General features: G+C 43.4%; 1 protein-coding gene across 3 annotated transcripts in view; it reads right to left on the bottom strand.

Moving 5' to 3' along the window:
* PCDH15 (protocadherin related 15) overlaps positions 1-26,596 on the bottom strand; it is a 642,661-nt gene that overhangs the window by 188,476 nt on the left and 427,589 nt on the right. For all 3 annotated transcript variants that reach the window (XM_063164079.1, XM_063164078.1, XM_063164080.1), the window contains 5 exons: positions 16,455-16,615; positions 12,944-13,099; positions 5,326-5,445; positions 3,726-3,836; positions 1,220-1,390 (listed from right to left, as the gene is read on the bottom strand). In XM_063164079.1, coding sequence (XP_063020149.1) covers positions 1,220-1,390; positions 3,726-3,836; positions 5,326-5,445; positions 12,944-13,099; positions 16,455-16,615 — 719 coding nt within the window. The remainder of the gene's footprint in view (positions 1-1,219; positions 1,391-3,725; positions 3,837-5,325; positions 5,446-12,943; positions 13,100-16,454; positions 16,616-26,596) is intronic.

The following is a 26,596-nucleotide window of genomic DNA, read 5'->3' as shown; positions in this document are numbered from 1 at the left end:
GGAGCTGCAGAGGAAAACTCCCCCCTTGTGCAGGATCCCTGCTGCAGCAGAGCCACAGCTGGCACTGCAGGAGGGCTGAGCCCCCATGGGATGGGGCTGGGACACCTCCCTGGCACACAGGGGGCAGGGCATGGTCTGGCTCTGTGTTGTTTTGTATTACTGCATTGGGGTTTTTTGATTTTTTTTTTCTTCCCTAATAAAGAACTGTTATTCCCATCCCCATGTCTTTGCCTGAGAACCCCTTAATTTCAAAATTATAATAATTCGGAGGGAGTGGTTTACATTTTCCATTTCAGGGGAAGCTCCTGCCTTCCTTGGCAAACCATTTCAAACCAAGACAACTTCCAACCTCAACCTGCCCTTGGCTGGAGGCAGCAGGACACAGTGTGCGCGCTGTGACAAGAAACCAAAGTTACAAACCTTAATGCCAAAGCTTAACATTATTTTAATGTCATCTTGATCTCAGAGTTAATCAGGTGGGGCAATATCTGGTGGGTGATTTGATTGGTTCTGCCTTTTATTATTCTTAACTATATGAGTCAAAGGTCACATATCAATATTAGTTCAACAATCCCTGTTTCTGTTCCTCCCACCAGAGGTGCAGATCTCCAAGCCGCAGCTCTGCTGTAAGGAATGGCACTTGGCACCAAGTTGCAAGAAGAAATGAAAAAGTTATCACCTCATTTTGGGATTCATGTGTGCATGGAGTGTGAAATGAGCCTTACACTCACCTTTACCTGACCCCATGGATGGATTAACTGAGAGACTTAGCACAAGGGCCTACATGGGATAAACCCCCGTTACTCATCACTGCCTCTGGATCAGAACCTATTAATTGCAACAAAAATCCTTTCAGGGGTCAGTGGCTAATGCTTCCTCTTCCCAAAAATCTTTCTCCTACGGTTTATAACAACCCTCAATGGGAGCAACATCAAGTCCCCTCCCAAAAGTGCTTCTTGGGGATAATTTGAGAGCAAAACATGGACAGACCAGGAACAGCAATCCCAAAATGTACCCAATTTCTCTAAGATTCAGCTCTTGCAGCCAATGGGCAGTTTGGCAATGGATCCAAGCTGGAATTTCACCATCATCCTCCAAGGCATCTCACCTTGGCTTCCTCTTGGTTTGGGACACAGAACACGGTGTCAAGCACCTTCTAGCTCACAGGAGAAGACAACAGGCAAACAGATAAAACCTGGAAAGATCCCAGAGGACTTACAGGGTCTGTGAGCTCTGGCAGGCTAGCTTGGTAGGTGAGGGGCCTGCAGTCCCGGGTGTTGTTCACCAGCACACAGGGCAGGAACATTGGTCCCAAATCGTCCCCATCCAGCACATCCACGGTCAGCGTGGTCGTGCTCGTCCTCCGCTCGTTCAGGTTCTGGGCTCGGTCCTGTGGAGCAAACCAGGTCCAGCTGGTGAGACTTCCTGAGCTCACAATCTTCGGGAAAAAAACCTCCTAAAAACCTCCTAAAAAGAGCCACCCCAAAGGTTTTAAGCGAGGCTGAGGATAAAGCATGTAAGTGTCAGAATTATCCATGTTCCAGGAGTAATTACAGGAACTTCAGCCTCAGAGCTGCAGCCTGAAAGGCTCACAAGTAAAATTAGGGGAAAAATTGAAGCAATGCTGCAAAACATCTAGAGCTCAGAAATAATACAGCTTGGGAAAACTATAGGACTAAAAACTACAATAATGCAGCATGTTTGTAGAACATAAAAAGGCCCCGTGCCTTATTTATAATCAGAAATTGTTGTGGTTATACCCAAAGTACACATTAGCAACAGTTCAAGTCTTCCTTCTTTCTTTAGTGAAAAAACATCGTGACTAGCTAATATTTTGTTTAAAATACTCAAAAATATTCCCATTTTCACACAGGAACTACTGCATGAGCTTTCCTTTGCAGAGCTAAAATCTTGGGAGGGAATATGTGCCATGAATTACATCTTGCCCTCCTATTCTAATGTAACACTGAGAGAAAAAAAAGCAATTTTTAAATTTGTTTTTTTAATTTATGCTTATGAATAACATCATCTATGTAAGATGAAGAGCCCATTGCTCTAAATTGGATTGAATATGGAAATGCATATTGTTCTTTTCCTATTTTGCAGTTCACTCAGTTCTTGCACCAGCTTCACATTTAGAGTAAATATGGGAATTTCTGCATTCAGCTTTCTTCACGGTCAGTGATGAAAAACAATCCCAGCTACAAGGAGCAGCTTTCATCATCAACTAAACCATTTCTCCATTCCTCCAGTAAGTGCCTCTGAGTAATTCTGGATCAAAGCAGATAGAGAGTAATTAATTTCCAGCAGTATCTTCAGGATGCAAGGACAACAAAGCACTGGCAGTGTAATCAGAGGAATGTGATTGCACAGTACACACCAGAGAAAATTCACTGCAGCCTGTAGGGTTACAGAATCCCAGAATGGTTTGGGTTGGGAGGGCCCTCAAAGCCCATCCAGTGCCACCTCTGCCATGTCAGGGACACCTTCCACTGTCCCAGGCTGCTCCAAGCCCCAAAGTCCAGCCTGGCCTTGGGCACTGCCAGGGATCCAGGGGCAGCCACAGCTGCTCTGGGCACCCTGTGCCAGGGCCTCACCACCCTCATAGGAAGGAATTCTTTCCCAATATCCAATATAACCCTGCTTTCTGTCAGTTTGAAGCCATTCCCCTTGTCCTGGCACTCCACCCCTTGGAAAAGTCTCTCTCCATCCTTCTTGCCAACTCCTTCAGGTCCTGGAAGTGAGGTCACCCCAAAGCTGAACGATCCCCAGCTGTGCCAGCCTTTCCTCCCAGCAGAGCTGCTCCATCCCTCTGCCCATGCTGGTGCCAGCCCTGGGCTCTCTGCAGCAGCTCCAGGTCCCTCCTGTGCTGGGGCAGCTCTGCAGGTGGGGTCTCACCTGAGCACAGGGACAAGGAGCATTGAGCCATCCTTGGGGCCTTGGCTTCTGCTGGCAGAATGCTGAACATGCCACAAAATAAATAAGAAAAGAGACTGCAAAATGTATCTGCACTTCTGTGCTAGAGAGATGACAGGAATGTGGAGGTGTGGATTCAGGATCTCCTGTTGCTTCAGAGCAAATATCATTTCCCACGAACAAAGATGTATCACAACAGCCGTGAACAACAGAAGAGAAGTTTTCATTTCAGTTGTTATCAGAAGGACAAAAAGGGAAAAAAAATCCTTTCACAGCCCTCAAGGGCATCAAAACCCCACTTTGATGACAGATATCTGAGATACAGTTTATACATCACTTTTCTGCTCAGTTATCCACTGCCAGCCACTCTGGAAAAACCTCTCTGTACACTTGCAGTATGGCTTGAAGGAAAAATCACCTCTTTATAACAAAATGCATTTCCAGCCTGAAGAATACAATGAAATTGTGTCCATTAAACTCATCTGAGTGACAATTAGCCTTGCCAGATTTGTTGGAAAATGGGACATTTAGTGCCATGAGGCTGCACTTTTCTGCATGGGCTGCACTGCACATTTGCAAGTTGCTCCTTGTGCCAAAAAGTTTGGCTTGTCACACACTGAGCAAGCTTTTTTAAGCAGTAATAATATGCCTGAGCTTTCAACAGCCTGGATAAATCTTAAATTAGATCTTCAGCAGAAGAGGATTTATCAGAGCTGGTATTTCAGCAAGGCTCTGCCTTTCCATGGGAAGGAAACTAAACTCACACCTAAATCAGGGGCACAAATGGCCTTCAAGAGATTTATACTCACATTTGCTTGAACAATGACAAAATAACGAGTCTTTTCTTCATAATTTAGTCTTTCCCTCAGAACTACTGCTCCAGACAAAGTGAGAGGAATATCAAAGGTCCTGTTGGAAGTCTGCAAATGAGAAAACAACACAATAATATTGAACATGCCTCAAAGTTCAGATGAAGCCACAAAGCTGGGCCACAATGGGATGATCCTTTGGTTGGTATTCCAAGGCTGCATCTGCCATTCAAATCAGAGATTATAAAGCTTGCTGTGTTTTCTCCCCACCCAATTCCCTCCTGAAGAACCCCCTAGTAATGAATCTGTACAGAACAGAATTCTTTACCTATCTGTTACTACTTCCAACCACCAAAGTCTGACTGAATCTGCTTCTTTCCCCTTTGCCATCCTGAATTTGCAGTGGTGCATTCAAATCAAGTGCTCAAGCAGCAGAGATAAGAAATCCACATCATTGTACTTATCTGCTCTTTATTCTGCCTTTCATGAGGGCAATGAAGCGCTAAACAAGCAGAGAACATCAACATTTAGGTGCCAGTTCATGCATACCTTCCTATCCGAGGAAATTCACATTTCAGGGTAAATGCAGATGTTAAATGGAGTGAAATACAATTTGTTCCGTGTATTTGCTTCCACTGACTCAGGTGACAAAGCTGGGGCAAAAACTGGCAGTAGGGCACACATTTCTGACCTGAGATCCAATTGCAATTTCATTATCAAATTAATCTAATTAAAAACACCTCCCATCTTTCCATGCTTCAATCTCTCAGTGCTGAAGATAGTTAATATTTAAGTATTTTGAACAGGCAACAGCAAAAAAAGATTCCAAACACAGCAGAGGCACAGAGCAATGTTGTTTCTTTACATCACATTTTTACTGCCTTTTTCCTTGAAGAGCCTAAATAACTGCTAAAAATGAAGGGTTTTTTCAGCAAATAAATGAGAATGAGTGTTAAATTCTCCATGCTGCATGGGGAATTCAGGGTGGGCAGGAAAAAAGGATTGGGATGGGCATCCCAGACTGATAAATAACTGGAGATAGTCTTAGTTTGGCACTCACATTTTAGGATAAAATATTCCTAGTGCCCACCAAAGGGGGAAAAATCAACAAGGGGATTTATACTGAGGCAAAACAGAAATCATGGAATCCCAGAATGATTTGGGTTGGAAAAGGTCTTAAAGCCCATCCAGAGACACCTTCCACTATTCCAGGTTCCTCCAAGCCCCAAAGTCCAACCTGGGCTTGGACACTTCCAGGAATGGGATAGACACAATTTCTCTGGGCATTATTGAAAGTGAAATGATCCAGCTGATGACAGTGAGAGGGAAGATAAATTTATCTGTGGTTACAGAGCTGATGGACAGAGAAAACATTTGATATTAAGGAAAACATTTCTTCATATCCAACAGCAACCTCTTCTTCATTTACTACTTCATATCACAAACATAAACATAAATGTAAACGGAAATATAAATATAAATATAAATATAAATATAAATATAAATATAAATATAAATATAAATATAAATATAAATATAAATATAAATATAAATATAAATATAAATACAAATCAAGGGATAAAAGCCTGAATGGCTGTACCTTGTCATTAGGATTGTACTGGATGACATATTCTATCTGGCCATTGGGACCATCATCAATGTCAATAGCACCATTGTCTCCAGAAAATCCTGTGAAGATGGTTGTTCCAACTGGAGTTAACTGCAAGAACAGCAAGAGATCCTCATTAAAACCTTGAGGTTTTAATTTGAACCTTATTTTTCCCCCTAGCTCTGGTCTATAAACATCATGACAAAACTTCATCTTTAAAAAAAAAAAAAGACAAAAATGAGAAAAACACTCTTTAAACCTGAAAGAACCCATGAAATAAATATAGATTAAACCCAATAAAAGCTCCTTTTTCAGACTCAGGAAGGAAAACAAGGATGAGCAGCAAATGTAAACAGAGCTTATTTGACAGCATCTTCATAGCAACGTGAACAGAGCCAGATTAATATTGTTACATGCAAACACAAACACCCAGAGAGCTCCATGGCTTTGAGCAAACACAGGAGTGAAGCTGTTGCTCCAATATTGCGTTGGCAGCAATTGAATGCCCATTAAATGATGTTTTGAAAATGAATCAATTTATAATTATCCTCGCGCAGATAAATAGCACGAAATCAAGGCCCATTGAGAGCAGAGACAGAAGATTTCTTGGGAGTCATCGTTTCTGAATTCAAATATTCAGGAAACTTTGCAAGTCATCAACCTGAGGGGGAGGAACAAATGAACAAACACTTGTGGGTTCAGCACAACCCTTGCTCCTTGGCGCTCTCCAGATTTGCGGCCCTTCAATTCCCACTGGCCCCTCTTCTTTCCTCCAGAACTTACACAAAGTTGCTGCACATATTTAAACCTAGAGGGCCTAAAAAGGTTTGAAATGTTGGAAGAAGAGCAGGAGGCAAAGGACAGAGTCATTCCAGCACTTGGTGCAGATGTGGATGTTATTTCACGTTCCTGTTTTGTGGTGCTCACAATAAAGCAAAGACTTAACTCCCCATTTCCTCCTGCACTCATAGTTCCTGTTTTATTTATAAAGCTGCTAATTAAGGGTGTAATGGTAGGCAGAGTTCTCTGGGAAACATTTTCAGGGCTGACAATACTGAATCTTTGAAATAAAAGTCACCAATTCGAGGCCTTTTTACGGTTAAACAAGTGGGGCTTAATTTATAACACGCATTTACACCACAACTCTTTATGTTCATGTTTTGCTGCTAACTTGGCTTATTTACTCCTGGAACAGGCAGCAGAAGTGTCACACGTGGGTACAGGAAGTTGAATGTGCCCTAATGGCTTGGGATGTGCGTGGGAGAAGGGGAGAGAAGACCAAAGTAACCTGAAAATCAGCTGGGAAAAGTTCCAGGATGGTTTGCAGGGGGATTTCCCACCACTGGGGATGGGCTGCTCCTTGATGTCCACTCAGGAACCCCCTTGCTGCCTCCTCAGTAGCTCAGGAGAGGAAAACCCCATCTTCTTGAGGGAAAAGAGGGAGACCAGGCACCCACTGCCTGGGTGGCCTCTGTCACCTCTGCCCTGAGGCTGTGGGGAACATTGATTCAACATCCTGCCAGGAAAAACACCCTGGGATGGGGACAGAGGGACACTAACCAGCACTGTCCCCTATCCCAGGCTCAGCATCACTCCTTAACCCCCAGCTCCTCTCACCATTTTCTCGCCACTCCTTGCTGCCACATGGCAGTTTCCCCTCTCTTAAACCCCTTTTCCTCTCTCTTAAACCCCTTTTCTCCTCTCTTAACCCATTTTCCCCTATCTTAAACCCCTTGCCCCTCTTTTAACCCCCTTTTCCCCGCTCTTAACCCCTTTTCTCCTAACCCCCTTTACCCCTCTCTTAACCCTTTTCCCCTCTCTTAAATGCCTTTTCTCCTCTCTTAACCCCTTTTCTCCTCTCTTAACCCCCTTTTCTCCTCTCTTCATCCATTTTCCCCGCTCTAACCCTCTTTCCCCCTCTCTTAACCCTTTTCCCCCTCTCTTAATGTCCTTTTCCCCTCTCTTAACCCATTTCCCCCTCTCTTAACCCCTTTCCCCCTCTCTTAACCCCTTTTCCCCTCTCTTAACCCAGTTTTCCTGAGTTCCATGCAGCTGGCTGAGGGCTGGGATGTGCCCAGTGCTGGAGCCTGTGGATGCCTCAGCCCAGAGCAGCTCCCACCTTTCCTCACAGAGACTGCTCAGGACCTACCTGGGCACTGACACCCTGTAACTCAAAATAAGAGAGTTTAACCAATTAATCCCTGTTTAAGCAATGGTTCCATCAGTGGGAAGAGCCAGGCACGGTGCTGGCTGGTCATGGTGTGGCATGGGATGGAAATCTCCCAGGTTTCTGCTGGCCAAACAGGACAAAGTCCTGGCGCTCCCAGATGGATCTGAGTGGAGCAGCTCTGCAGACATCAGACATGTAGAATGCCAGAATGCTTTGGGTTGGAAAAGACATTAAAGATCATCTAATCCCAATCCCTTCCATGGGCAGGGACACCTTCCACTGTCCCAGGCTGCTCCAAGTCCCAGTGTCCAGCCTGGCCTTGGGCACTGCCAGGGATCCAGGGGCAGCCACAGCTGTGCCAGGGCCTGCCCACCCTGCCAGGGAACAATTCCTAATTCCCAATATGCCATCTAAATTTCCACTCTGTCATTTTGAAGCCATTCCCTCTGTCCTGTCCCTCCATCCCTTGTCCCCAGTCCCTCTCCAGCTCTCCTGGAGCCCCTTTAGACCCTGGCAGGGGCTCTGAGCTTTGCCTGGAGCCTTCTCCTCCCCAGGTGAGCACCCCCAGCTCCCTTCAGAGCAAAGGGGCTCCAGCCCCTCCATAGCTCCTTTGGACTCATCCCAACAGATCCCACTGCTGGACACCGTACTGCAGATGGTGTCCCATATTTAAAAAACCAAAACCATATATTTAATACTATTAAATATTGTAAAAATGCTGTCACATCCAAGCAGCCCAGGAGATGACAGACACCCTGGAGCTGCTGGCACAGCTCCCACCAGCCCGTTCTGACAGCGTGCAGATAAATAGTGGCCAACATAAAAAGGCTCCAGCACCGTAAAGCACATTAATAAGTGATAACAAAAGAGACAGTTGCAAAAATGACACATCAGTAAACACCAGAACTCCAATTCCATGCTCTAACAGTAAAAGTCAAAAGCTGAAGTCTTGCATTTGATCTACTGCACCCAGAATAACTGACTGCAGATGTGCAGACCTTCAGGACACACACGTTTCCATTTTATCTAAGTTTTCTTTCCTGCAACATAAATGATACTGGAAAAAAACACTGGGAAAAAACATCCTTTCCACTCCTTCATAGCAGAGCTCCAGCAGCATTTGGACAATGCTCTCAGGGGTGCCCGGGGTGGGATTTTTGGGGTGTCTGTGCAGGGCCAGGGGCTGGAGTGGATGATCCTGGTGGGTCCCTCCCAGCTCAGGATATTCCACGATTCTGGGATTTCCAGCCTGCTCAAGATCTCACAATAGAGATTCCTGCAGCCTTTCGAAAAATTTAAATGAGCTCTGAACTTGATGCTTCAAATCCACTTCCAATCATCTGGGAGAGGCCCTCAGCACTCCAAACATCACCAACTTTTTACACAGAGATCTCAGCATTGTGCTGATTTTTACTATGATATTTACCATTAGCCAGCCATAATACATTTTCCTACAATTTGTGAGGGATTTCTGAGAGACTGCTGTCACCTCCTTGTTGGAACAACAAGGAGGAACTCAGTTCCCCTGATAAAATATAATTTTAGCCTGGAGAAATGGAGGCTCAGGAGGGTCAGGTTTTGCTGTCAGGGAACAGGGACAGAACACGGGGAAACAGCCCCAAGCTGGGCCAGGGGAAGCTCAGCTTGGATGTTGGGAAAAATCCCTTCACTAAAGAATGGAATTTTGTTTCTCCACAGGAACCTTTGGTATGTCCCAGGGAAAGGACTTGAAGTTGTGCATCAAAGGGTTTAACCATCAAAGTGTTTTACCTTATGAAAACAAAAACTTTAGGGATTGCAAAGAGACAATTCCAGGAGTGTCAGCGACAGCCTGAGGATAATAATCTCTGTGGGAACTCAATCCAGTGGAAAAGAATCATGGTGACACAAAACAAGGAAGATTCCAAAAAGAATGCAATTAAACAAAGAGAGAGGAGATGCACACAATAAATCTTCCTCTTGCACAGTCTACAGCTGTAGCACTTAAAACCTTCCTTCAGTGTGATTAATGGCTATTAGAAGTAGAGATGCAGACAGAAGCATTCAGCTCTTCCATAAAACATTTGGAAAATGAATTTCCCTATTATTGCCTATTTACAAAGTTAAAAATGAATAATTTTTCAGAGTGGCCCCAAAGAGCAGAGCAAAGCCAGATTTACAGTTAATCATTCTGAGCTAACACTCTTTTGATGATGTCTACCTGTAGAGATTAATTATTTTGATACCACAAGGAAAAAGGAATAATTACACCACCAGAAATGAAAATTCAGCACAAGTTCTAATTCTCAACAGCCCAAACCCAAAGTTTTGAGATGACTGAAGTTCAAGAAAGGCTCTTATTTTGCCAAGGATTCCTAGCTCTGCTAAATTGAAAGAGGAAAAAAAAAATGCCTCGAACTAAATAAATGAACCAACCCCAAAATGTTGGATTACAAGCAGCTCTAAGGTTACATGCATTTAATAAATACTGACTTCAACAGTGTTCTAGGGGCTCCACCTCTACTTCCAAACAGAACCTGCTATTAAAGGCTCCTGACTTGCTCTGTAGGACTCAGGAAAGTGAAAAACCAAGAGCAAAGAAAGTCAGTTTTATAAAACCCAGGGAATGCAAAACTGGAGCGGCATTTAGCTCAGATAAAAATGATCAGATAAGTTGTGTTGAACACAAAACACAGACACCACCACTGGGCCTCAGCAGTACAAGATTTTACTTCCTAATCCCTGTATTAAGCTCCATAAATTTAAACCCCTTGTGGCAATGCCATATATTTGCCTGTGGAATATTAACTGAGCTGCATAATTCTTCTGAATTTTAACTTAGCTGCAGAACTTGGGTTTAATATGGTAATAACTCAAATCTTCAAGTCACCAATACGGTCAAATTTAGCCCCAGGCTGTCATTGTCAGGAGTTTTTCCTAACTGAATAACAATGGGATATTTTCATATAAATAAAAATATGTCATGCAAAAAACCAAGGGAATAACTCCACAGAGGATTTCTCATTATCATTAAAATGGTGACATCAACCTTCACTTGTTTTTGCTTCCATGTGGAGATTCCAAAGGCTTGGGAGAGCAGTTGGAGTTGGCTGAGATACTTGGACTTGTAAAAGCATCAGGAAGGGAAAATGAAAACTGGCTCCAAAATGGTGGGGAAACAGAAAATCTGTTTTCAACTAAGACTATAAAGAAATAGATTTTATTTGTAACTTTATGTGGATCCCAGCACTGCCATTCCCAGCTAAGCCACCTCATCCAACAAACATTCCAGCCTCCATCAACACTGACGAGGGCAAGCCCAGCTCCATACTTCTAACAGAAGAACTAAAATCCTGACCAAAAAAGTGTTCCTCAACAAACAGACAATGAAGATTTTTATTCTTAGCAGCAAAAGCCACGTTTTCAAACCACTCACATGAATTTTTATGCACATTTTAATTTGGGATCGCCTTTACCCATAGGTCTTCTATAGGTACATAAAAACCATTCAATTTCTCCAAAACACAATAAAATCTACTCCTCATTTGAGTTATTTTATGTTCCTTATGCAAGAGAAATTTCTGTACTTTTTGGTTTACAAGCAACCAGAAAACAGAAGCAAAAATTAACCACGAACCTTTCGTCCCAGTGCATTCCTGTTGCTAAATTCACCAGAGGCAGCACCAATTATGAGCAGAATAAATGAGCATTAAAACATTTAATCACTCATTAAAACCTTTGAGAGAGTCTGAGATGCTTTGTGAATTATTTTTTTGTTAATTAATTAATGAGAGCATGAACTCACAGGGTGCTGCTCAAGGGCACAGTGGTGCCATGTCAGATGTTATCCATGGAACAGAGATAAAATGAAAAGAAGGAATTAATTAAATCAGGGTGCAGCTGGTGGAAAGAGCAACAGTGCATTTTGCCCAGCAATAATTCCAATAAATGCTTGGTGTCCTCAGAACGTTGCTCAGTTTCTGAGCACCAATAATTGGGAATGGTGCATTTTGCACTCTGCCTTTTGGACTTCTCCCTAATTATGGAAAATCCTTGTTTTCTTAGCACAGCCATACTGCCTGTCTTTGGTTTCACTGCAGAAATGATGCAGGTTTTGGAAGTGATCTGGGCCCTGCAGCACAACCCACACAAGACCAGAAACATTTTTTACTCAGGACCAGAAACATTCCTGCACCAGGTCTGTAGAGCCAGAGAAATTCCACAGCCATGTGAAGGTCAATGTGAAAACCATGGACAAGCCCATGGGGGACCTTCCCAGTGCTCCCAGATTCCAATGGGAAGTCACATGGGCAGCTGGAGTGCCAAAAATGTTTTAATTAAATTTAAATTTAATTTAATTTAAAACCAGGAAGTTTGAAAAACCTTGCTTATCCTTATCTCAGTTGCAGGTCATCCAATATAATGTGTGGATTTGGGAGGGTTGTCCTCCACACTTTTGGGTTAATTAGGCCTCACATCACCAATGGTCCACTCTTTTCCGAGGGCACATGTGTGGTCATGGAGATCAGAGACAACACAAGGACAGGTTGAAGAGCTGAATCTCCAAAACACAACAAAATAGAAAATTTCTACAAATCAAGTCTATTAAAATCAAAGCAGCCATGCTCTTTCACAGACTCCCACCTCACAAACCAAACCCCACCAGGCTGCATATTTAATATAATTTATTTCATAAATGTAACTCTACTTCTTTCAGTCTTCATCAGCACAAAACTGACCCATCTTTCCATTTTCCACATAATTTCAACCCACATAATTTCCATTACTTCATGTAAGTCCCTGTTTCTACTCATTACTAAAGCCCTGACATGCCAACCCTGAAAACACAGGTTTTTTTCTGTATTCCTTATTGGCAGATTATTCAGTCCCTAACAAAATGAAAAAATTCATTGGAAAGTGAAATGAAGTTGGACCAGCTCAAGAAGAAAAATTTTTTTTTTCCTTCAAATGACACAGTGGTCCAATCCACAGTTCTCTATTAAAAAAAACCCAACCAAACAAACCATAACATAATAAATAATAGAAAATAAAATAATTCATTTCATAGGCACCAGAGCAATAGCAATAAACCACATCTGCACTTTGCCAAGCTTCAACATTGTTAATAAAACTTAAACTGGTTTTTTACTTTCTTTTCCTCAACCATAGGTTTGTTGTTAAAAGTGCTTTAATTTAACAGAAAACAACGCTTCATTCATGAAGACACTGCTTTAAATTTGGGTGCCTTCTGCAATATTCCTGGTGAAAACTGTGCTGGTCTTTGTATTCCTTAAGGAAAAGATGCAGGATAAGATGTTAGATGAAGCCTACCGAAGTGACGAGCGCAACAGAAAACAACCGCATTTTTTTGGTTTTCAAGGAGGAGGCAGTGAAAGCTGGGATTTAGCAGTGACCCCACCCAAGGGGGGAGGAGGAGGAGGAGGAGGAGGAAGCTCTGACCTCGTTGACGGCCACATAGTAGTGCTCCTGCTGGAACTGCGGGGAGTTGTCGTTGCGGTCGCGCACCACGATGCGCACCTCGTGGTTGATGATGGTGCCCACCTTCTTGTTCACACACTGCACCTGCACCACGATGGACTGGATGGACATGGGGGGCTGCAAGGGGGAAGAGAGGTTGTGGTAAAGGACCTGGAAAATGGCAGCTGTTTGAGCTTTTTGTTTATTGTTATTGGAATTCAATGGATGCCAGGAGAGCTGGGGTGGGAAGGGACCTTCAAAATCATCTCGTTCCACCCCTACACCTTCCACTGTCCCAGGCTGATCCAAGCCCTGTCCAACCTGGCACTGCCAGAGATCCAGGGGCAGCCACAGCTGCTCTGGGAAATCTGTGCCAGTGCCCCACCATCCTCATCACAGGGAACAATTCCTTCCCAATATCCCACCCATCTCTGCTCTCTGGCACTGGGAAGCCATTCCCTGTGTCCTGGCACTCCATCCCTTGTCCCAAGTCCCTCTCCATCTTTCCAGTTAGCTCCTTGAGGCCACAATTTGGTCACCCCAGAGCTTCTCCTCTCCAGGTGAGCACCTCCAGCTCTCCCAGCCTGGCTCCAGAGGGGCTCCAGCCCTTGGAGCATCTGTGATGCTCCTCTGGACACTCCCCAAAGTCTTTCTTATTTCTTTCCTGTCTTGAATTGAAAGGTCAAGTCTGAAATTAATCACATTTGCTATCACTTACATTCACAAATAATTCAGAAACAACTTTCAGTATGGACAATCCTGTTTTTCTCACTGCAGTGAACACTGCAGTGCTCTAAAACTCCCAAACTGATGAATGGACAAAGAAATTTAGGCTGGAATGGCTTTTACTACTCATTTTAGTAAGATCCAAGAGTTTTTAGGCTGCCTTTAATAAGCTGCAGTCACTACTAAATATATTTGGATTAATTAGCCAAGCCCAAAAATAATATAATTATTTGAAATTAAAGATATTTGATAAATATTTGATATTCTGAGTTTGCAAAAATATGTAAATAAACAATGCCACAATGGCAGAATTTGTTTATGAAACCAGGGACAAATCATCCCAGCACCTTTCAGCAGCTTCAGTTTTGATTTATCACTGGTCATTCTTCTTAAAGTTTTGGAAGAAAAGCATGGAATTTTCTTTTTATCTGATTTTATTTGGAAAACACACTGCCATTCTTAGTAACAATCAATGGAATGTAGGAAGATTTGCTGTCAAGAAAGGCAAGAAATAAAAAAAGGACAGGATCAGGCTGACTGAATCAGCAGGGAGAGAAAAATAGGAAGGACGTCCAAATATATGGAATGTGATAATTTGTGAAACATGGACTCCAATTATTGATCTGTAATAAAAAAGTTTAATCTAAATGTTCAACATAATAAAACTCCCAGTTTCATTGGTACTGCAAAGTGTCAAGTGGATTTGAGTGGAAGGATGGGAAAAACAGGTTGGGGTTTTTGTTAACCAAAAGAGATCATCCATCCCACACTGAATGGTTCTGTGGTGATGGGGTAGCACAGCCCTGGTTCTGAAGGCTGGAAATGTCCTTTAGGAGAATCCATAAGGCTGGAAAAGACTTCCAAGACCATGGATTTCAGCTGTTGACCCAGCACTAACCCGTGTCCCCAGAAGAGCCACATTAATAAAGCCCACGACACACATTTCATATTTTTACTCAGGGTTGCTCTCCTTTTCTTTGTGTTGTGAGGGACTGCACTACCCTGAGGCCATGCAAAAGAGGCACGGGGAACATCACAGAAAAAAATCTGAACCACCTTAAAGCCCAGATTTTCTTCTCACAGCCCACCAAGCTTAAATAGCCACAGATGAATGATTGAGCACAGTATTAGAGGTAAGAAGTGCTCCGGTTCATGGCAAAAATTAATACCTTAAATACCAATGTAAACACATTATTACCTGAATTTAATTAAGAAATGTACACACTTCACTTGTTTCCAGGGGACTTGAGTCTACTTCTGGCAAAGAACATCCCTGTGAAGTGTCTAGGAACTCACAATAATGGGAATTTGTTCAGACTGTGACTAATATTGAAACTCAAATAATCTGATGAGGTTCTTTGGGTAAAGCATCGACTTTGATTCATATTAAGGTGACAAAAAAGTGTCACTAAATAGCCTTGAAAAGAAGACTTAGCAGTGATCCAATGTGGCTTTTGGTTCCTAAGTCCCTATGGAAGGGTGTGGGGTGATAAGAATTGACCCTACATTTCCTAGAGTGATTCTCCAGCCTTACCTTCCATTCTAGGCTCTCATTTTTTGCTCTGGCTTAAAATTAAATCTGAGAGGCCAAAGCTGCTCCAGCAGCTGCTGGCTGGCACTTGAAGAAGTGCCAACTCTCCCAGAAAGTCTTCTGCCACCATGACCACTCTGCCACACTTTGTGCTTTGCATGGGAAAACAGTTTGTGAATTAAAACAAAATTAAGAACAGCTGAATTCAATTAGTGCCTTTCACCAGCAAATGGAAATGAGGAGAAATTTGCATGTTGTTTTTGGTACTTATGAATTTATCTCAAAACACACGGAGAAGAGAAATTAATCAATCAAGCTAATACAAAACAAACTTCCCTGCACTCCAAGGAGAGCTCCTGAGTTTCACAGCGTTCTTGCCATATTGATTAAAGCACTTGCAAGTCAATTTTACTTGCAGGTTCTGTCACAAGGTTGCAACACTGTGAGGAAATGTCTCTATTTTTAGAGTGTTTTCTCCTCAATGAAATTAGCCTAGATGAGAACACGCCTATTTATTTTGTGCTTTTCATCTTTCTTTTTATAAAAAGCAAACCTTCCCTGGCAATATTTCCTTAACACTAACAGGAAGGAGCACAGCAAATATATTTTAGGGTGCCTTAAAAAAAACCAATGTGAACCAGCACATTCTCAATGGAACGAGATTTTATTTTTATTTATTCTGTGCTTTTCATCTTTATTTTTATAAAAATCAAACTTTCCCTGGCAATATTTCCTTAACACCAACTGGAATGAGCACAGAAAATATATTTTAGGCTGACTTAAAAAAAAAAAGAACGTGAAGCAGCACGTTCTCAATGGAACATGTCAAGCTTTGTGAGTGAATTGTGGCAGCTACGACTCGTCACTTCTCACAGCTCATAATTCAGTGTACACAGGGAAAGCAGGCTGCTGACAAATGTCACAGGGCACAGGGTAAGCAGCCAGCAAGCCAGAATAAAAATTTAATTCAACAAACGAGTCAAATTTGGTCAGATATAAAACTCTTAACGTCAGGTTTTTTTGGTCTTCGTTGTTGTGTTTGTTCACAATAATATTTGCACATAAGGTCAAGTTCCTGCGTGCTCCCAATAAATCCTAAAAAGAGGATCAGATGAACTCTGTTCCCATCCATCTGGGGAGAAGACAGATGCAGGGATTATATTCCAGCGGGGTTTGTGTGCGTGGTGAAGTGGAGGTGAAGGTGTTTGTGGAGGAGAAAAGCAAGGCCAGACTCACGTCTCTGTCCAGCACGCGGCCGGTGCTGTTCAGGTACAGGGTCTGCTTGATGGGGTCCAGGATCACCCAGTAATCCACGTTGTCCTTCAGGGAGAGCTCGATGGTGGGGTCAGGCCCTCCTGCTGTGCCTTTGATCAGCATGTTGTCAACCAGGATAGTGCCTGCAACGACAGTGAGCAGCCCAGGGAGGAATTTATAGGGAATCCACATTCCTGTGTAGTTGTGCAAGCACTGCGACACTGAAAATGCTGTTTTCTACCTCAGCTTTGTGCTGTTTCATGTTTTGAGTGATGTTTAAGGAGTCTGAACCTTATTATCTGTAATAAAAAACTGCCTGTGACACTGCAGCTGTATCAGACAATGCCAGGAGAAGCACTTGCAATGCACAATGATTTAAATTGACAATGAGACCTGTCACATCCAGCTATCTACTTAACAAGATGAGCTTTTTCTTCATTGAGCAATCATCCCCCAATCTCACCTCGAACAAATGAAAGCATGGAAATAACAACCAAACTCGGAATAAATTTTCTGCAGCGAGAACGACACATCAAGGTGATGAGGGGAGGAAAAAAGCACAGTTACATAAAGCTCTCCAGGAAAAAAGAAGGTTTGTACCTGGAGTTGCTCTGAAACACAAACCGAACTGCAGCACAAGGATGTGGAGACTACCACCACAAGACAAAGCTGGTACTGAGAGGGGCAGCCAGCTCTCAACATGGGTCTTTCCATGGAATCACAGCAACCCAGAAGGGTTTGGGTTGGGAGAGATCCTAAAGATCCAAAATTCCACCCTGTGCCATGGGCAGGGACACCTGCCACCATCCCAAGCTGCTCCAAGCCCCATCTAACCTGGCCATGGACACTTCCAGGAATCCAGGGGCAGCCACAGCTGCTCTTGGCACCTCACAGCAAAGAATTCCTTAAATGTAACCTAAATTTTCCTTCTGGCAGTCTGAACCCATTCCCTGTGTCCTGTCCCTCCAGTTCCTGTTGCAGGGTCCCTCTCCAGCTCCCCTGTGTCCCTTCAGGCCCTGGAAGGAGCTGTGAGGTCTCCACACGCCCTTCCCTTCTCCAGGCTGAGCATTCCCAGCTCTCCCAGCCTGGATCCAGAGGGAAGCTGCTCTAGACCCCTCAGCAACTCCATGGCCTCCTCTGGACCTGCTCCAACAGTTCCATGTCCCTCTTCTGCAGAGCAATGCACAGAATTCCAGATGGGATCTCACAAGTGACCACCTTGTCCCATCCTGCTCCCTTTCAGCAGTCAGCCCCCACAATATACACAATTTCCAGCGGAAAACACTCCCAGCTCACTTCCCCAACATCAACCATTACAAACCACCCCAAGTGTTGCCCTCCGGTGCCCCAGATTTGCGCACACTGCATTTATAACCACTATTTATAACCACTCCTCTGAAAAAATGTCATTTTTCTGCAAAATCAGCACTCCCCAGTTTGCTTCACACCAAAATATTAACAGGAATTATCTTTGTGGAAATTCACCAGCAGTTATGAAGAAAATCTGTCAATGTCAGTAGCAGCACAACATTTAAATTAGGTTAAAATATTTATCATGTAACCTCATGTTATTAAGGGCCCAAATAATTTATTTCAAAGTGTAGCATAAAGTTTCTTTACACCTTCACTTTATAACAGTGACTCTGTATAAAAATATTCATCTAAGAGGGGCTGATGTTTTTTTGCTAAAACAGCAAAAAAAATCACTGATCTTAACCCCAGCAGACTAGTTTGCAGTCTTGTGGGAGAAAACACCACAGTGAGGTCTTTTCAATCATTTATTTTGAAACTATATTTTTTCTGACACAGTAGAGATGACAGGAAGAAAATTGCCAAATATTTAGGAATAGAACTTCAAAACTTTGCACCAAATACTGGTTTCAAGTTCAAGGAGCAACAACTTTTTAGCCACATGACAAACACTGGTTTCACCCAGGTGTTTTATGGCTCTTGGCACAATTTCCTGTTCAGTAACATCTGTACAGTTCTACTCTGCTCCAGGAGCTTGGCCTGGCACCTTTTGGGAAACAAGCACTGGTTTTAACAAAAGGAGGATTTCACCAGGAAAATACAGCTCCTTTTAAACCCTGTGACCCTGGCAAGTGTTGATGTCTACTCAACAAATCCTGTCAAATCTATAAAATCCACCAGTTTGTGCACTGCCCTTAGCAGTGTGTCTCAATGATGATGCAAAGAAGGGTTGCTAATCCAAATCCACTTATAAAAACATCTAAGCAACTTAAAATCTGTGATGATGAATTTCATAGTCTGCAGTCAACCACCATCACTTCACTGAACTCACTGCCTCGATTCTGCATCTCATTGGACCCTGCTCTGCTTCACTCTCTTCTTAGTTTCACAAAGCACTTGTGCTTGCTTTGGTTTGATCCAGGGATTCTTTTCTTCTTAAAAACGGGCTGGATTTTCCTCAGATATTCATGAGGCACCTGTACTCTCTCTCTCTGAGAGACAGCAGTCTGCAAATCAGCCTTTTTAATAGCCATCCTTAAAGTTTTATTTTTCTACTTTATGAAGTCTCTGATATTTCAGAGGCCTTTCCCCCTTACATATCTCTAAGTTTTTTCTTACATCCTGCCTAAAATACCAGGGAGGGAACCTCCTAATGATAAATCTGATGTGTCTGCACGACCAGTTTTTCCATAAATGCCAGCACTAAAGCAAACCAGTCTGGTGGTATTTGTAACTCGCTGATACAATGAGTTTACAGAAAATCTGCTTTGAAATTTTATTGCACAAGCAAAAACTCAAACAATCCCAGAATTATTGAGGCTGGAAAATCCCTGCCAGCCCCTGGAGTCCCAGCTGTGCCCAGTGCCCACCTTGTGCCCAGCCCAGAGCACTGAGTGCCACCTCCAGCCCTGCCTGGGACACCTGCAGGGCTGGGCACTGCAAAGCTCCCTGGGCAGCCCCTGCCAAGGCCTGGAATGGAATTCCAAAATGGAATGACGGAACTGGGATTGTGGGTGTGGAGTTTGAATAGAAGTGTGTAATGTAACATGGTGGGAAACTTAAGAGTGTAATGTTTTAGAATACAGTAATATATATAAACAAGATGGAGGTTTTAGGACAGAGGCTGGTCCTGCTTCTTCATCTTCTTCCTTCCCTTCTTCTTCTTCACCTTCTTCTCCATGGGTTTGGGTGGTTTTGTGAATTCGGATAAAAAAGTCCACATTGCAGGCCATGGGTGGTTGGTTATTGGGTTAAAAGCCAAAATAATTCAGGTGTCATTTCTTAATTGGACAGTTTATCCTTAAAAGGCCTTGCAGAGAGAGAGATAGAGCTCCATTTTAGTTTGTTAGAGTGAAGTGCTGTAGAACTCGGGGTTTGTGAGACTGTGACATAGACAAGAACTCATTCACCCTTTGCATGCAGAAATTGCTGCTGCTGTCCCAGCTGAGCCTCCCCTGGCCCAGCCTGAGGCCCTTTCCCCTTGTCCTGTCCCTGTTCCCTGGCAGCACAGCCCGACCCCCCCTGGCTGTCCCCTCCTGGCAGGGAGTTGTGCAGAGCCACAAGGGCCCCCTGAGCCTCCTTTGCTCCAGGCTCAGCCCCTTGCCAGCTCCCTCAGCCCCTCCTGGGGCTCCATTCCCTGCCCTGGACACGCTCCAGCCCCTCCATGTCCCTCCTGGACTGGGGACCAGAACTGGACACAGCCCTGGGGGTCCCTCAGCAGGGCCAGCCCAGGGGACAGGCCCTGCCCTTCTGTCCTTTGTGCACAAGCCACTGGAAAGGACACCCAGGACTATCATTAGGGATATTTTTCCTGGCTAATTAAGAAAAAAAAGAAAAAAAATTGATTGCCCATTTTGAAATTTTGATTGCCCATCACCACAAGCAGATTTTAAGACAGCTTTCCATCTTCTACGGAGACCCCACAATCTGGCTGCTTTACCCTGATTAATGACTGAGGCACCTTGTGGAATGACCATGCAGATTTCCAAGGGATTAGTACAGGATAAGCTTCAAGGAATCAAAGTCAAGGAAGCTGTTGGCTAAAAAAGCAACAAAAGCAGCCAGAAACCAACAGGCTGGACAAGAGAGGAAAGATGTTTTATTGCCAGAGGGAGCATCATTTCTCTGAGCTTGTTGCAATTATTCAAAAATGGCTGCAAAACAGGACAACAAAATGAAAAACTATCAAGTGCTGTAAGTATTTTAACAATTTCGGAATCCAGGGGCTGAAAATCTTCACTAGGCTGAAATAAAAGGGAAGGTTTTGATTTTACAGCCCAATCTCAGGTGAATATTCTGTGGGAAAGGCATTGCACTCAGGCGCAAAAAGCCATGAAATGTGGGATCTGTATGCTCTGCTGAAGACAGGAGCCTGGCAGTACCCTGTTAGAAGTCACTTCCTGAATGATTTTGACACATCCTGGGATAATTTTAGTTGAATGTTTTGGCAGAACCCTTTTGTAAAGTGTGAGGGAATTATCACTGGTCTGGGAATAAACCTAATTGAATCATGAAGTGGTGTGGGCTGGAAGGCACCAATGTGGTTGAAAAGTCTCTAAACATCAAACAAGGCTTTTCTCTGCATTTAGATCTATTTTTGAAACACAGGAATGTACTTATGGGATTGGGCTGTGGCCTGCAATGTCTTTAATTGTCCAGCAATACTCTGCATCCCAAGTGGAAAAGCAAAATGAATCTGCAGAAGATTGGAGAACTGAAGCTCCTCCTCCAGGGCTTCATTTTCTACATTTCAGTCTTCAAAAACATCTCCTTCTGGGAATATTTTTCTATTTTCCTTAACATTTCCAAACTCTTTTGAACTTGCTCTAACTCTGAATGACACAGAAGGCAAATGCAACCCCTCTGTGCAAAACCTGTTCACACTCAATTGATACTCAAAATCCAAGCTCTGTAAAACATAATTGACAAAGGACTGCTTTTAGGATGAAAAAAACTGCATCCTGCTTCATAATTGAAATAAAAAGCATCTATTGCATATGCAAATACCAAGATCAGCCCAAAGACCCACCTAACCTGGTGGCCTGGATGCTGAGGACAGATCTGGATCTGAAATTGAATTCCAGCTCCCTCTTCCACAAGATCCTTGGCTCCAGGATAACTTTGTCCATGATCTTACTGGCTTTACAGGTGAAAAAAATATGCTTGAGCTATTTGCAAAGCACACAGGCTCTTCTTTAAGGGGTTTTTTAAAAGCTCACACACTGAGAAGGCAGCAGCATTAACCCCGTTCATCTGCCCAGGGGGCTGGTGATAAAGCCTTAGAGGACTCTTGGTACGACAAGGTGCAAGAGGTGACAAAAACTAAATGGATAAAAATTGATCAGTTGGAAGATGCTCAATATTGGTATCGACTGCTCGAGTCCCTGGCAGCCCCACAAGAGTAAAATATTCCCTGAAATGAAATTCTGAAAAAAATATTTCCTTTTTGGTTTTTAGTTTAGCCAATGGGACCAGAAACAGATTGATAAGGTTGACATAAGATTGTCCATTACTCTGTATAAAAGAACAATGCTCCCAGAAATTTTAGCCTGCTGGCTCTTGATAAAAAACATTCCCAGGTTGGTGCTCTCATATCAGACACAAAAAATGGCCATGAACAAAACTGGTACTTTATAAAGAACCCTATACACAATGAAAAGGTTTTCAACAAAAAACAAAAAAAACCCCAACCAAATAAACAAAAACAAAATCAAAATAACAAAAAACCCTGCAAACAAAACAACAACAACAAACCACAGGCTAAAATTTCTGGGAGCATTTGAAGAAAAAATTATTCCTCTTTGTACCAGACAGCAGAGAAGTAATAAAAATGCACATCCCACAACCAGCGGTGAGATAAAACCTCTCCAGGCTATTCCAGCCTTCCCTGTGTTTCTTGCCTCCCTTCCCAGAAGACTTTGGCAACTTTGAAGGCAATTTCCAATTTTTAGGACACAACAAAAACAACATTCTGAATAAACAGGCTCAACACAACCACTCCGCAGGTTTTCCAGGGAGGGAGTTTCAGGAATTATGGAAATTTCTTCCAGTGCCACAGCCTTTGGTCAAAAGGAGCTTGACCACCCAGAGGGTGCTGGGACACTGAAAAGGGAATGGACATGGCACCAAGGGCACTGAAAAGGGAATGGACATGGCACCAAGGCTGCCAGAGCTCCAGGAGAGCTTGGACAATGCTCCAGGTGGGATTGTTGGGGTGTCCTGGGCAGGGCCAAGTGTGGGACTGGATGATCCTTGTGGGAATCTTCCAAATCAGGAGATTCCATGAGTCTATATCAGCATGTTAGCACCAGCAAGCTTCCTGTGGATATTTTCCTGCACATAGGCAAACTCCTCAGTGGGAAATAATAAAAACCAGCATCATCCCTGAATGATCCTAGGGAATGATCCCAGGAGTCATCCCTGCATTCCATCAAGGGCAGAAAATGAGGGAAAATGCTTTCAGAATGACTCAAGTCCAAGTGAAGAAGAAAAATGCTGCTGTGCAGCAAAAGCAGAGCAAACCCAGGTTTGTGTCCTCACCTCAAAGCAATGCAAATGAACACCCAAACTGGCCAGAGACTGGATGAGGCACTGGGATAAGAGCCAAACATCCAGCTCCTCATGAAAATCCAGGAAAAAAACATGAGACTCTATAAATAAAGAGGGGACCTTCAGCACTCGATGTCTTCAGACCAAACCTTCTGAGGAAAACATCTTCTCCTTGGATCCAGCTGAATGGACTGATGGGTCTTTATTCTATGGTCCTGATATTTTGAGACACAGCAGAAACCTCAGCAAGTTTTAGTTCCATCCACATGGATTCATTGAGATTGGTAAAGACCACTGAGATCAACAAGTCCAACCTTCAACCAATATATGGGGAAGGAAACCATAAATATGGGAATATATGGGGAAGGAAACATTCAGAGAGAATGGGGAACCAGTACAGGGAAACCTTGCAGCACAAAGGAGCTTGGGACCATGAAACTTTACACAATTCCCCCTTATGGGATGACATTCAAAAGCAAGGGATGAGTTCTTGCCACAGCACTCAGTTCTGCAGCCACTTTTCACCCTGAGAGTTCTCCCATTCCTGAGAACAAGTCCCTTACACCTTCCCCTGATGAAAGCTCCAGAGATTATTTTGCTACTTTGGGGAAAAAATATGTATATTAACAAAGTTTGTGCATATTCCCAGGAAGGAATGAGCTCCTGGGAACACAAATCCTCTGATTATGTACATTGATTATGGAGTTTGGTACCTGCAACCAGAATGATTTGCACTTAAAAGGAGCCACGCTCCCAGGGATATCCAAGTTTTCCCATTTGATTATATTATCACAAACCCAATCTTAGTTCTATTTCAGACCTGGTTTATTTTATTGAGACTGTGTTAATAAATGTTATATTTATTCTTTGTCTGCTCAAGAGGTCCCAAGCCAAAGCAAACCAAATTTTATCCAGTTTAATTTTGTTCACCTAACTCAAATCTGCTCAAGTCAAAAGCCCAAGCACTTTCTTTTAAATGTATGTTCATCTTTGCTAACTTTGGAATTTCTTTTGATAAACTTTTCCTCTACTTCATGGGTTGAATGCACTGAAACCATTGTTCCATCTTGTCCTATTGAGGCCAAATGGGGCAAATTTAAACCAGAAACTGCAACCTGCAAAATGTACAATGACCAGTCCTTAAATGGGACAGAAATTCACACCTAGAGCTCAAAAAGCACAGCTCCCAAAAACACTGATGTTGAAAATTAGAATTAATTCAGTGCCCACTGCAGTGATTTATTTTGGAGGCAACTGCAGACTGTGTGTGATATCATTGGTGTTTGCAGTCCTTCCATTCCCTCCTGAAATCCCTGACTGATCATTTTCCAATAGTGCTGGTTTTAAGTCCCTGGGAATATTCCCTGTCAGGTTTGACAAATGTGCAGCAGCACAAACTGGTTTTCATCAGAGATCTGCCTCCTTTGGTGTGTTAGTGGTTGTTGGCAAGACAAGGCCACGCTTTGGGTGCCCACCACCCCAAGACCAGGGAGCAGCCCAAGCTGACACTGGTGTTGGTGTCACCTTCAACTATGCCAAATGTGAACCAAAAATCCCCCAGGATTTTTGCTCTGCAACAAGGAGACCAGGGAAGGGCTGCAGGCTTGTAGGGTCCTCCTGCTAAATGGGAAAACCTGCACATCCCCACAACTCAGTGTGGGAAGAAAGAGGAAGTTGGAGCAATGGAGCAATGAGGCTGTCTTGGCTCTTTTCCTACACATAAACCCAGGATTTTGGAAGATTGGGATGTGAGACAAAGGGCCTGTGGTGCCTCTTCCTTGATGGTCCTTTATACACAAGATCCCCATGAACTGGAGCCCCTGGTTGTTCTGTTTCATTCACATTTTCCCGAGGGTGCCATACTTCCATTCTCATTCAACAGAAAATGGAAAAATATCTAACTTTCATTCTGATTCTAAGAATATGACATCTTTGGAAATACAGTTTTATGCCACCGAGGAGATGCCAAACTTTCCTGGGTTTGTTTCTCAAAAATAGGAACCCATCTTTCAGAATTAACCTTAAATCTTAAGAATTAATCTTAATCTCATCTCTGGGACTGAGGAATGGGGGGGACTCATCTCATCCCCCACTTGTGAGTGGGGCATGGCCTTGGCCAAGGAAATTCTGATGGAAACTTTCCTCCAAATGAATGTTTCTGCACAAAACCCAAAGAGATGAAGATCCATCACGCTTCCCTCACACCCCACATATCCATGTAATCCCTTTTGGAGGTCCTGGATACAGTCTGGGGCTGTGCCAGGTCTCAAATAAATACTTGTTATAAATAACTGGTTTTGTAAATCCTGTTTGCTTTCCAATTCCTTGAGCCACTTCTCAAGCCCATCAACAATGAGGTTTATTTGCTCTCTGTTTAGAAAAGCCTCATTTACACTTTAAACACACAAGGACTCCTAAATAATGAATCAGAGCAGTTCTTTGGGAGCCCTGTGATCAGCAGTGGCTGCTTAAGGTGTGAATTAAATGACTTGAATGTTTTCACCTTAATTTGGAGCCATCCTGGGGTCTGTTTGCAAACCATTAGGAGAGGAGCAGCAGGAGCCTGCACTGCTCTGCTCTAACCCTGAATTATTAAAATTATCAGAGCCTGTCTAAACATTGCTCATGGGTTTGCATAATTTTTCTTAATATTTCCTTGACATCTTCTGTGCACCACATGCAGCTGTTTTCTTTTATAAAGGAGGCAAAAGAAGGACAATTTACTGATGTTTTTCTGTTGTCTTTGTCTGTTCACACTGGTTTTCCTGCAGGAAAGCAACCCTGGGGAAAAAAATATTAGCATTGCCAGCAGACCTGGATTTTCTTGGTGCATCCAGGAGCAGAGCCATTAAAACTTATTTTCTAAATGTGTGCTCCAGTGTGTTTAGTCTGAGGTTGGGTCCAGTCTCCCAGTTGTTTCCAGATGTTGGAAAGGTGGACACACTGTAACCTGAGGCTCTTAAAAAAGGAATAAAAGGGAGAGTTTGGGGGAATGTGAGGATGGACCCCCAGTGACCACAGAATCCTGTAATCACAGAATGGCCTGGGCTGGAAGAGAACATCTTTAAAGTTCATCTTTTACTCCTGCCATGGGCAGGGACACCTTCCACCATCCCAGGCTGCTCCAAGCCCCAAAGTCCAGCCTGGCCTTGGGCACTGCCAGGGATCCAGGGGCAGCCACAGCTGTGCCAGGGCCTGCCCACCCTGCCAGAGAACAATTCCTAATGCCCAATATCCCATCCAGCCCTGCCCTCTGGCACCGGGAAGTCATTCCCTCTTGTCCTGGTACTCCAGGCTCTTGGAAATTGTCTCTCTCCATGTTTTCTCTTGGTTTCTTCAGGCTCTGCAAGGCCACAGTTTGGTCACCCCAGAGCTTCTCCTGTCCAGGTGAGCCCCCCCAGCTGTGCCAGCCTTTCCTCCCAGCAGAGCTGCTCCATCCCTCTGCCCATGCTGGTGCCACCCCTGGATTCATCAAACACAAAAAATTATCGCAGATCAAAATTTTTGTCTTCAATTAAATTTGGATACAAGTCTTGTTAGGCAATAATTCAACCTCACAATATTCCTGCTGTGAGATCCCTCCTATTTTTGCCCAGAAGGCCAAA

The sequence above is a fragment of the Melospiza melodia genome, chromosome 9 (assembly GCF_035770615.1).
Source record: "Melospiza melodia melodia isolate bMelMel2 chromosome 9, bMelMel2.pri, whole genome shotgun sequence".
Classification (NCBI taxonomy): domain Eukaryota; kingdom Metazoa; phylum Chordata; class Aves; order Passeriformes; family Passerellidae; genus Melospiza; species Melospiza melodia.
This window is presented reverse-complemented; position numbering and strand designations above follow the sequence as displayed.